The sequence below is a fragment of the Macaca nemestrina genome, chromosome 3, assembly GCF_043159975.1.
Source record: "Macaca nemestrina isolate mMacNem1 chromosome 3, mMacNem.hap1, whole genome shotgun sequence".
Lineage (NCBI taxonomy): Eukaryota > Metazoa > Chordata > Mammalia > Primates > Cercopithecidae > Macaca > Macaca nemestrina.
Window position 1 is genome coordinate 149,201,888 of NC_092127.1, and position 12,082 is coordinate 149,213,969.

At 39.3% G+C, this 12,082-nt stretch overlaps 1 protein-coding gene across 2 annotated transcripts in view; it reads left to right on the plus strand.

Annotated features, from left to right (window-relative positions):
- LOC105487670 (cyclic nucleotide gated channel subunit alpha 1) overlaps nucleotides 1-11,682 on the plus strand; it is a 36,230-nt gene extending 24,548 nt beyond the window's left edge. The window contains exons 5-9 of one of the 2 annotated variants that reach the window (XM_071093624.1): nucleotides 4,236-4,277; nucleotides 4,360-4,467; nucleotides 5,368-5,475; nucleotides 6,632-6,738; nucleotides 9,830-11,682. In XM_071093624.1, the coding sequence (XP_070949725.1) occupies nucleotides 4,236-4,277; nucleotides 4,360-4,467; nucleotides 5,368-5,475; nucleotides 6,632-6,738; nucleotides 9,830-11,238 (1,774 nt within the window). In that variant the 3' untranslated portion in view covers nucleotides 11,239-11,682. The remainder of the gene's footprint in view (nucleotides 1-4,235; nucleotides 4,278-4,359; nucleotides 4,468-5,367; nucleotides 5,476-6,631; nucleotides 6,739-9,829) is intronic. The other variant, XM_011751179.2, reaches the window with a different exon arrangement.
- Nucleotides 11,683-12,082: the final 400 nt, after the last annotated feature.

The following is a 12,082-nucleotide window of genomic DNA, read 5'->3' on the forward strand; positions in this document are numbered from 1 at the left end:
TGCCCCTAAGTAATGGCACTGGTCAAAGCCCTGTGGCAAAAAAGCAAATGAATAGCCATAATATATGTCAGTTCTTATCAATATATTTGATGCCCCTTCCATGGTGTCAGGAGTCCAATTTAGTTAACTTGCCATCAAGTGACTGATTACTTTCCTCAAGAGAAAGCACTGTTTTGGAGTCATAGCATTGGTCTCTGTAACAGATAGGTTCACTAAGAGCAAAAAACAAACAAACAAACAAAAACGAAGATTTTTCAAACTTTGTGCTCACACTCATAATATGTCCATTCAGTCTGCCTCTTCTCCCGAAATATTTTCCCTGATCTTTCCATCCAGGTCCCTGACCAACCAGTCAAGGCATTTGTGACTGCCCATGAGTTCTTTTGTACTTGTATATTCTTAATTTGGGCTATTTCTTTTTCCTTTATTTATTTATTTTTTTGAGACAAGATCTCACTCAGTTCCCCATGCTGGAGTGCAGTGGTGCAATCTCGACTCACTGCAACCTCCATCTCCTGGAGTTAAGTGATCCTCCTGCCTCAGCCTCCCGATAGCTGGGATTATAGGTGTGCGCCACCCCGCCTGGCTAATTTTTGTATTTTTAGTGGGGTTTTGCCATGTTGGCCAGGCTGGTCTCCAACTCGTTGGCCTCAAGTGATCCTCCCACCTCAGCATCCTAAAGAGCTGGGATTACAGGCATGAGCCACCACACCCAGCTTGGACTATTTCTTTTTCCATACAAACTAGATGACTGTATACTGCTTGAAGCTGTGCCATTGGGGAAATTAACCTCACACTGTCTTTCAAGACCATCTCTAAGTGAGGCTGTGGTGCAGACACAGCCCATTTGGGCTTGCATCCACATTCTAAACTGACCCATCTATGCAACACGCTGTATCAGCTCCTTCTAAAGAACCCCACATATGGCCACAGGTGGGGGCTGATAAATAGGTGCTGAGTGGAAAATGACATAGTGGAAAAGGAATGGAAATTTCCAGCCATGGAAAATGACATAAAGAAAGGTACTGAAGGCCAGGCATGGTGGCTCAGACCTGTAATCCCAGCACTTTGGGAAGGTAATCCTATTTCAGGGTCTGATTAACAGAATGCCATTGATACAGACATAGTGGACTAATGTGGTGCTTTGAGAAATGTCCACATGATCCAGGTCCCTCAAGACTGTCATGACAGTAGGAAAGAGAGTTAATATAGCCTTGGAAGAGTGTAGATGTGTACAGTTTGTCATCGCATGTGAGTAGGAACTATGTCTGATCGTCTTTCCTGATAGTAGTGAAAAATGACATTCACATGACTGACCCAGAACCTTAGGTATGCAGTGTATATCAAGTGAATGCATGGTTTTCCACATATGACACAGCAGCTGCAATTGGGGCTACCACTTGGTTGATTTTGCAGTCATCTACTGCTGTCCATTAGGATCCATTTGGTTTTTGCAGTGGTCAGATGATGAATTATGTGGGGAAATGAAGAGGGATCACTTCCCCTGCATCCTTTAGGTCTTTAAGGATGGAATTTCTTTTTCTCCCCAGGATACAATGTTGCTTTTGGCCAGAAGGTGGGAAGCAGCTTAAGGGCTTCTCCTTGATCTTACCCTTCTTTCCTCACAAGCCAAGGAACTAGTGGGGTAAGGGTGTGAGTTCTGCCAATGACCATTAATCTACATTTCGCTTTTGTATTCAGGAATTATGTAAATTTCACTTTACATTTAGGAACTGGAGAAATGATCACAGAGTGGGTTTCTGTAATTTTCCACATAGGACACGGCAGCTGCAATTGGGGCTACTACTTGGTCGATTTTGCAATAGTCTATCTGCCATCCACTAGGATCTATTTAGTTTTTATGGGAGTCAGATGATAAATTACATGAGGAAATTAAGAGAGACCACCACTCCTCCATGCATGATTTTATACAATTATATACATTTCTCTTTTATATTCAGGAACTTGTATACATTCTACTTTTATATTCAAGAATTACATACATTTCACTTTTACATTTAGGAACTGGAGAAATGATCACATAGTAGTGGGTCTGTGGACTCAGTGGAAACACCATAAGTCATATCTCATCCAGAAATCTATTATTACCAGTCCATCATATGCTCTTCAAGTTTAACAGGGGGCCACAATGATGCTTCAATCCCTAGGTGTCAACATCAACTTGGATCCTGTGCCAGTCTTCGATGTATCTAGGAATTCTTTTTTTTCCCCCAGAGTACAGTGATCTAAGTAATGGCCATAGGTTCTTTAGGACAAAGACTGAGGAAATCATTACTGGAATATATTTGTCATAGTGTTGCAGAGTTTTTCTTCATGGGTCATGGCATCTCCTCTAGTCAGTGGTTTTAGGTCTAAGTATTGGCTTAGATCTGGAACTTTTCTAAGGATTCTGATTTTTTTTTAAATTTAAATTGTAATGAATCAATTCATTTTTTGAGATAGGGTCTCGCTATGTTGCCCAGGCTGGTCTTGAACTCCTGGGCTTGAGTGATCCTCCCACTTCGACCTCCCAGAGTGCTGGGATTATAGCCATGGGCCACCGTGCCCTTACAAGGATTCTGATTTTTTTGATGGAATGAGTTGACCTCAACCTCCTAATTATTCATTCCTGGTTTGTTTTGGTTGTATATATTAAATAATACCCTAACTAGCTAATAGTCTTCCCATCTGTCTAGGAATACTGTGTTCTATTAACCTCCTCCATAGCTGTCTATAGGTTAAGCCCCTTTGTTACCATACCCACCTTAATGCTCATTATAATTACTGAAGAAACCTTACTTCTGATGGGTAAGCACTGCCATTAGTCTCAGTTATTTCTGGATCTTATTAACCCTGTTGCTCTCAGAGAACCCAGTTCTGTAACGGCATTTCCCGTCATCAGCCCTGGCCTACAGAGGATAGCACCACTGAACTTCTCAAAGCTACTAATGCCCCTCTCACCAGCCTATTCCACATCACTTTTGCATCCTTCGAGCTCTCTTTGGGAACATAATTAGCTGGTAGGCTATCTTCCAAACAGTGTATCCACTTCAAGATGCCACTTTTCTGAGTCTTTTGATACCTTCCTCCACCATCTGCCATGGTGTTAATGTTTATTTCATTTTGTATAGGCCATTACCTTTTCCAGGTTTCCAAGAGCCGTTTGAGTAGTGTGTCGACATCATCCTTCAGGATCCATGGTAGGCTGTCAAATCTTGACTCATAGAAGTGTACTCCCATAGCAGTAAATTCTTCCTTATCCAACTTTATGGTTCTGTCCCTGTTTGTACGTGACCATCTTGGATGTTAAGCCTCACCTCACTTGTCAATCTTATCTTCCATTTCTTCTCAACAGAGGCTTTCCACTTCTGCTGGGTCATTCTTAGCCAGATTAAGTCCATTGCACTTAGAAATTTTTCTGCTCTAATATCCTCTCTCTTCTCAACTTCTCCAACTCTTAGTCATACTTTGAGGCCTAGCTTTAGACCTACCTCCTTTTAAAAGCCTTCTCTGACTATCCTAGTGGTAATGAGATGCCTTTCCATTCATGTCTGGATAATGAAATTTCCTAAGACATCTGAGCTGACAACGGCAGCCTGCTATAACCCTAGGTCTGTCTGACTTCAGAATCTATTCCCCTGCTGATAGAGAAAGTTAATTATAGAAAGAGGCACTAGTTACACAATCTCCACTCAAGAAGAAATTGTATGTAGAAAAAGGTGGCCTTAAATCTGATAAATTATTCTAATAATTGAGATTCCACCATATTACCAGACAGCTTGTTGATTACTCATGAAAAATGACTTCAGTCAGAGTTATTCCCTCTAAAGAAAATTGATGACATTTTCTTAAAATTCTCAATGATTTTATTCAAGGATAAATATAAATGATGTCAAGAAGCTTAAATTTTAAAAATTATTTTTAATACATTAACACTTTGGAAGAACACTCTTGGGGGGCTGTTGTTTCTTAAATTTTTCTCCTTGGTTTTATGCCTTTATTCATCTCCATTCGTTTCTACTTCCCACATCTATTAGCTTAGAAGTTTTTGTTTATTATCTGGATAATTATCCCTCCCCTTTTTTTGGTAGAAATCTCCAGCAAGAGACCAGATGGGTTTTGAGCACGGAAGCAGGTCTTTGAATGCAAGGCTGAGATATTTGCTTGATGAAAAAGAAAGTAAATCAGAGTGGAAGACTGTGATTATGTGACAGATATATTATTTTTCTCTTTAGAGAACCAGAAGAAAAAAAGAAAAAGAAAAAAGCAAAGAAGAGGTAAGACTTTGGCAAGAATTACCCCACATTTTTCTGCCCATAACATTTCTGTATTTTAATACTACTTGCTTAACTTTTTCAGCAAGTCAGATGATAAAAACGAAAATAAAAAGGACCTAGAGAAGAAAAAGAAGAAAAAGGACAAAGAGAAGAAAAAAAAAGAGGAGAAAAGCAAAGATAAGAAAGAAGAGTAAGCACTTTTACTGGCATTGAAATAGAATGAAATTGTGATGGGTTTTAGATGCAGGGACGGTTTTCCATAATACAAAGTAGAAAGAAACTTTACAGTAAAGAGCCCTGTGTAAAGACTAAATGTCTTTAAATATTGAAAAATAAACATTTAACATAAATTATCGGAAGCGAATTAAAACTTTTTCTAATTTCCCTCAAATTAGCAACGGTAGCATTATTCTTAATTCTCCATGGTTAATTCGCTTCCCTAAGCATTAGTGAAGATAACTTATCGCTGAGAAATATTTAGGTTCCAAGGAGGATTAGGTTTCTAGGATCCTACCATCATTTTAAAAGCCGAAATAAAAATTTAATTTTTATTTTGATTACATTCTTATAAGGAGTGTGCAACCTAGATTCCTTGCACGTGCAGATCACAATAAGGTTTGTGCTCCTATGAGAACCTAATGCCGCTGCTGATCTGACAGGAGACGGAGCTCAGGCGGTAATGCTCCCTTGCCCCGCAGCTCACCTCCTGCTGTGTGGCCCACCGGCTTCCTAACAGACCACAGACCAGTACTGGCCCACAGCCTGGGTGTTGGGGGCCTTGGATCTATTCCCTCTCAGTGGCTGAAGTATACAACTGACTGCAGTATCTCAGTGAAACCAGGGCTTTAGTAAAAACCTAATGTATGCTTTAATATAAGACTGGTCATTTCGTTATTTATCCACCCCTCACTAACCACTTTCTTATGACTAATGCTCTTATTCCATGCTAATCTTCCCACTGCAGAGTGAGCTTCTCCAGCTTACTTCCATTTCATTAATTGTGGTTGATGGGCATAATGATGTTTACTATGGTAAATAAAAATGTTCTTGTATCTTGGTAACTATCCCCTTTATTTCTAATTGCTGCTAGGGAGAAGAAAGAAGTTGTGGTTATTGATCCTTCGGGAAACACGTATTACAACTGGCTGTTTTGCATCACCTTACCTGTTATGTACAACTGGACAATGGTTATTGCCAGGTGTCTATAATTTTTTTTTGTTAGTTTTTGTGGATCTCACCCCATTTCTAATTTCCAAGTTCACTGACTAAACAATTTGACTTAGAGCCTTTTAGGACACACCCCCTTTCTCTACTGCAGGTGGTAAAGAGAGGCTAGATTATACTCAGTGTGTTTTCCTGGAATCAGGAGGAGGTGCTTCAGTTCTCAGTATAACTGGGTCTCCAGTACTGGGATGCATGGAGGGGTCAGGGGAAGACTTTTCTTTTTTAATTTTGTTACCTTTCATTTTAGGTTCGGGGGTATATGTGCAGGCTTGTTATATAGGTAAACTCATGTCACAGGGGTTTGGTGCACAGATTATTTTCTCACCCAGGTATTAAGCCTAGTACCAAATAGTTATTTTTTCTGCTTCTCTCCCTTCTCCCACCTGTCACTCTCAAATAGACCCCAGTGTCTGTTGTTGGAGGGGAAGACTTGTAAACTTTTGGTTGTATGATGACTTAATTAGAACATCGGGAGAAACTATTTTCTTTGGCCTATGAGAAAAAAATGTTGCCAATAGTGGATAAAGGTCAAGGATTTAGTGTCTTTTACATGGTAAACATCTCCCTCATCCAAGGCCAAGCACAATTTCCTAAAGCATTTTGGGTACAGATAGTCAATATGAACCAGGTGATCAATGTGTTTCACCCAACATATTTTGATTTTAGTTTTAGGCCATTTATTTTTTAAATTTATTTAAAGATTTTTTTGTACAAATTTTTGGGGTATGTGTGAAATTTTGTTACTTGTATATAACAAAGGGTATTTAGGGTGTCCATCACCCAAGTTCAATACGTTTTTGTTAAGTACAGTCTGTTAATCAAACATTGAATTTATTCTTTCTGTCTTGCTGTATACTTGTACCCTTCAACCCACTTATTCTTATTGGGTGATTTTACAAAGCTGACTAGCATCATGGAAAGGATGTTAGAATTCAGAAGTGTGAGGATCAAAATCCAACCACTCAGGGAGAGTTTCGGGAAAGCCATGGTTGATTAAAGGACTCTAAGGACCTCTCCTAGCCTGAGTGTGCTGTGCTTCTCACCATGATAAAGAAAATATACAAAGAGAACTTTTACTTAAATTGGCCCACATTTCTTTTTTATTTATACAGGTGTTTCTTTTTTTACAGAGCATGTTTTGATGAACTTCAATCTGATTACCTAGAATATTGGCTCATTTTAGATTACGTATCAGACATAGTCTATTTAATTGATATGTTTGTACGAACAAGGACAGGTAAATATGTTCAGTTTTGAATATTTTAAAATTTCATGCTTTTATCTCTAGCATTGTAATTTGACATTTCCTAATCCAAGTATTCTTCAAAGTAAACCCACAAAAATCTGTTCTAGAGAAAAAGGCACAGGTGAAAGCAAGAGTCACGATGTATAAACTCACAGGCTTAGATGACTCCAGCTGATTCAGAGGAAGTTACCAGGCAACCTTTTGACAAGTAGATGCGGCTTTCCTCCATTATCTTGTTCATTGGTTTTGTGCCAGGCGAGAGGAATAGAGAGAGCAGAAATATTCTGCCAGTTACAGGGGGAAGAGTAATTGCTACCTAACAGGGAGATAATTTAAAGAGTCATGGGGAAAAATGTCGTTGTCCTCAGCAGAGCCATATTCAAAATTTTATAAGAAGGAGGAAAAATGCATTTAGCTCAGCTTTGTGGTTTATGATGAGATATTATTGACTGGAGGGGATAGCTTCGGAAGTATTTCTGTTAAGTAGGTAGAAGCTGATTGTTTCTACACCACTCTTCACTCGCAAATGTAACCAGTATACACAGACTATAACCTTTAAAGAATCATTATGTAAAATAGAACATTCTCTAAATACTAGTATCCTGGAACAATGCTCCACTCGCTCTGTCATATTTGTAACTTTGGTAGTCAGTTTAGGAGAAGGAGCAAATCCCTTTCCTAGTGTAATGTATCAGATGGCTGAAATGCTGGGTTTAAAACACACAAGCCCCATGGTAACAGCATAGGAGGGAAGATCCCAAGTGTCTAAGGGAGCAAGAATGACTGATGAAAATGCAGCCTCAAGGGACACTTATGCTTCACATTGAAGGGGTAAGGCAAGAATATGCAAAATAGACAGCACAGGGCAAGTACCCAAGCATCCAGGGTAGAGCTGGGATTCTGACAAGGCAGTGGCATGGGCTATTAGGTACATCACTAGCGTGTTCAGGAAACCTTCCACGAACTGTGTATGGTGGGGAAAAAAACAACAACGCATTGTATATTACTACACTCTCAATACAATACAATTCTGGTCTCCAATATGTATGTGGTGTTTCCTCTACACACCAAGCAATTCTGTAACACCAGCTGGGTTAAAATTTAACTGAATTCGCACACTCACGGGAGTTAGAACAGGCCTCACACGTTAAGGGCTCAGTCTCCCAAGATGATCCCCCGCTTCAGATGCCAATCGTAAGTCTCAGGTTGTGGCTTGTGCTTCTGACTGACCAACTATATATTGGGGTTCCCATAGCTCCCTCGTGGGTCCAGTAATTTGCTAGCACAACTTACAGACCTTAGGAAAACACTTACGTTTACTGCTTTATTTTATTAATAAAGGATATGATACTGGATACCGAGGAAGAGCCAGATGAAGAGATACATAGGGCAAAGTTGGGAAGAGTCATGAGAACAGGGGCTTTTGTCCCCATGGAACTGGGGTGTGGCACCCTCCTAGTTCGTAGATGTGTTCACCAACCTGATAATGCTCCAAACCCCATAGTTCAGGGATTTTTATAGAGGCTTCACCATGGAGGCATGACGGACTATTAACTCAGTCTCCAGTGCTTCTCCCTTTCCTGGATGAAGGAGGTTGGGGTAAAAGTTCCAAGCTTCTAAACATAACTTAGTCTTTCTGGTGACCAGCCCCATCTTGGACCTCACCTTTTCCTTCCTTCCCTCCTTCCTCCTTTCTTTCTTTCTCTCTTTCTTTCTTTCTTTCTTTCTTTCTTTCTTTCTTTCTTTCTTTCTTTCTTTCTTTCTTTCTTTCTTTCTTCCTTCCTTCCTTCCTTCCTTCCTTCCTTCCTTCCTTCCTCCCTTCCTTCCTTCCTCCCTTCCTTTCCTTTCCTTCCTTCCTTCCTTCCTTTCCTTCCTTCCTTCCTCCCCTCCCTTCTCCCCTCTTTTCTTCTTTCTTTCTTTCTCTTTCTTTCTTTCTTTCTTTCTTTCTTTCTTTCTTTCTTTCTTTCTTTCTTTCTTTCTTTCTCTCTCTCTCTTTCTCTCTCTCTCTCTTTCTTTCTTATAATATCATAGAGACTTAGGCTGGTCTCGAACTCCTGTACTCAAGGGATCCTCCTGCCTCAGCCTTCCAAAGCACTGGGATTATAGGTGTGAGCCACTGCACCTGGCCAGAACAAAAGACATTTCTATCACCCAGGAAACATCAAGGGACAAATAACTCTGTTTCAGGAACTGGGGTCAAGAACCAAATACCATAACAAAAGATGGACTTAGGGCCGGGCTCAGTGGCTCACGCCTGTAATCCCAGCACTTTGGGAGTCCAAGGCCGGTGGATCATGAGGTCAGGAGATCGAGACCAGCCTGGCCAATATGGTGAAACCCTGTCTCTACTAAAGTACAAAAATTAGCTGGGTGTGGTGGCACGTGCCTGTAGTCCTAGTTACTCAGGAGGCTGAGGCAGAAGAATTGCTTGAATCCGGGAGGCAGAGGTTGCAGCAAGACGAGATTGCGCCACTGCACTCCAGCCTGGGTGACTCTGACTAAAAAAAAAAAAAATCACTTAGTAACCATATTGCTTAGGAAATTACAAGAGTTTTAAGAGTCCTGTGCCAGGGACCATATATATATATGTATGTATGTATTTATCTCACAATATCACAAGAACACTACTCATGAAAGGAATGGCTTTACCTGGATGGAGATGATAGACCTTGAGAGATTCGTACACTTTCACTTTTGCACTTACAAAATTTTACTTTTTTTTTTTTTTTTTTTTTGTGAGACAGGGTCTCACTGTTGCCCAGGCTGGAATGCAGTAGTGCTATCATGGGTCACTGCAGCCTCGAACTCCCAGGCTCAAGTGATATTGAGTCTCAGCCTCCTAAAGTACTGGGATTACAGATGTGAGCTGTCTGGCCAAAATTTTACCTTTTATTTCTGCAGCAGAATATTTTCTACAGCCATAGGTTGATTGATATTTGTATTTTATTACATTGTTAAAGTCATATTTATTGAAAATGAATTTTTCTTTTGACCTCAACAAAGTTAATTGACAGTTACTTCACAAAAATTCACAATTACATAAAAAGGAGAAACATTGAATTTATTTTATTTTTTATTTTAGGTTACCTAGAACAAGGACTGCTGGTAAAGGAAGAACTTAAACTCATAAATAAATATAAATCCAACTTACAATTTAAACTTGATGTTCTGTCACTGATACCAACTGATTTGCTGTATTTTAAGTTAGGGTGGAACTATCCAGAAATTAGATTAAACAGGTTATTACGAATCTCTCGTATGTTTGAGTTCTTCCAGAGAACAGAAACAAGGACAAACTATCCAAACATCTTCAGGATTTCCAACCTTGTTATGTACATCGTCATCATTATCCACTGGAATGCATGTGTGTACTACTCTATTTCTAAAGCTATTGGATTTGGAAATGATACATGGGTCTACCCTGATACTAATGATCCTGAATTTGGCCGTTTGGCTAGAAAATACGTATACAGCCTTTACTGGTCTACACTGACTTTGACTACCATTGGTGAAACACCCCCTCCTGTGAGGGATTCTGAGTATGTCTTTGTGGTGGTTGATTTCCTAATTGGAGTGCTAATTTTTGCTACCATCGTTGGTAACATAGGTTCTATGATTTCCAACATGAATGCGGCCAGAGCAGAATTTCAAGCAAGAATTGATGCTATCAAGCAATATATGCATTTTCGAAATGTAAGCAAAGATATGGAAAAGAGGGTTATTAAATGGTTTGACTACCTGTGGACCAACAAAAAAACAGTTGATGAGAAAGAAGTCTTAAAGTATCTACCTGATAAACTAAGAGCAGAAATTGCCATCAATGTTCACTTAGACACATTAAAAAAGGTACGCATTTTTGCTGATTGTGAAGCTGGTCTGTTGGTGGAGTTGGTCTTGAAATTGCAACCCCAAGTCTACAGTCCTGGAGATTATATTTGCAAGAAAGGGGATATTGGACGAGAGATGTACATTATCAAGGAAGGCAAACTCGCTGTGGTGGCAGATGATGGAGTCACTCAGTTTGTGGTATTGAGCGACGGCAGCTACTTTGGTGAGATCAGCATTCTTAATATTAAAGGGAGCAAAGCCGGCAATCGACGAACTGCCAATATTAAAAGTATTGGCTACTCAGACCTGTTCTGTCTCTCAAAAGATGACCTCATGGAAGCTCTAACTGAGTATCCAGATGCCAAAACTATGCTGGAAGAGAAAGGGAAGCAGATTTTAATGAAAGATGGTCTACTGGATCTAAACATTGCAAATGCTGGCAGTGATCCTAAAGATCTTGAAGAGAAAGTTACTCGAATGGAGGGGTCAGTAGACCTCCTGCAAACAAGGTTTGCCCGAATCTTGGCTGAGTATGAGTCCATGCAGCAGAAACTGAAACAAAGATTAACCAAGGTTGAGAAATTTCTGAAACCGCTTATTGACACAGAATTTTCAAGTATTGAGGGACCTGGAGTAGAAAGTGGGCCCATTGACTCTACATAGAACTGAAAAGCTGGTCATTGACAGGGACACGCCTCATGATCCTTCTGATCTTGTGACTGACATCAAATAAAACTTTAAAGAAGAGGAAGACTCAGTTCGGAAATTTTTCCATGAGGAAAATGTGCTTTGGTGCAAGGTACAAGTCCCACACCCTCTCTGAGAGATACTATGATTAAAAAAGCTTTATATCTTGGGATTTTTCACAACTGATAATGTGCAAAGATATAAACTGATTAACTTGTCAATGGCTGTATCTTCTGATTTTTTTCACATATGCTCGTTTTACGTAATAATCTTCATAAAAATGAATAAGTATCCCTCACTTTCATGCCATTTCCATGTTGAGTGAAGTGTATTTGAAGTAACTGAGAATTACCATGTACATCATGTTTGGGATAACATTTTAAAAAATTAGACTGCAATAAAGTAAAATTAATTATGCAACTGTAGTGAAAATGAGTTATTTGATAATTTAGCAGGGAGTTTAGGATCTTGCAGAACTTCAGGGTCATTTTAAGGAAAAATCAATCATTTTTGTAGTCTAGGACTGAGAAAGAGTGGTTGAGAGAAACTTTTTACCAATAAAAGCATGATAAATCAGACTTTATGAATATATATATGTATACACACACATATAAATATAGAGATATATCACACTGAAGAGCATAGAATGTTTTAGGAATCTTTTATATTAAATTTTAATTTTTTTCTGATTATTAAGACCTGACAGCAGTGGCTATTTTCTTACTTCTCTGCCTGGCCAGCAGTAAGAAAAAAGGATAAAGTAATAATATTTCTGGGTAATTAACAAGGGAAATTGTCATAATGTTAAAAAAGGCGACTT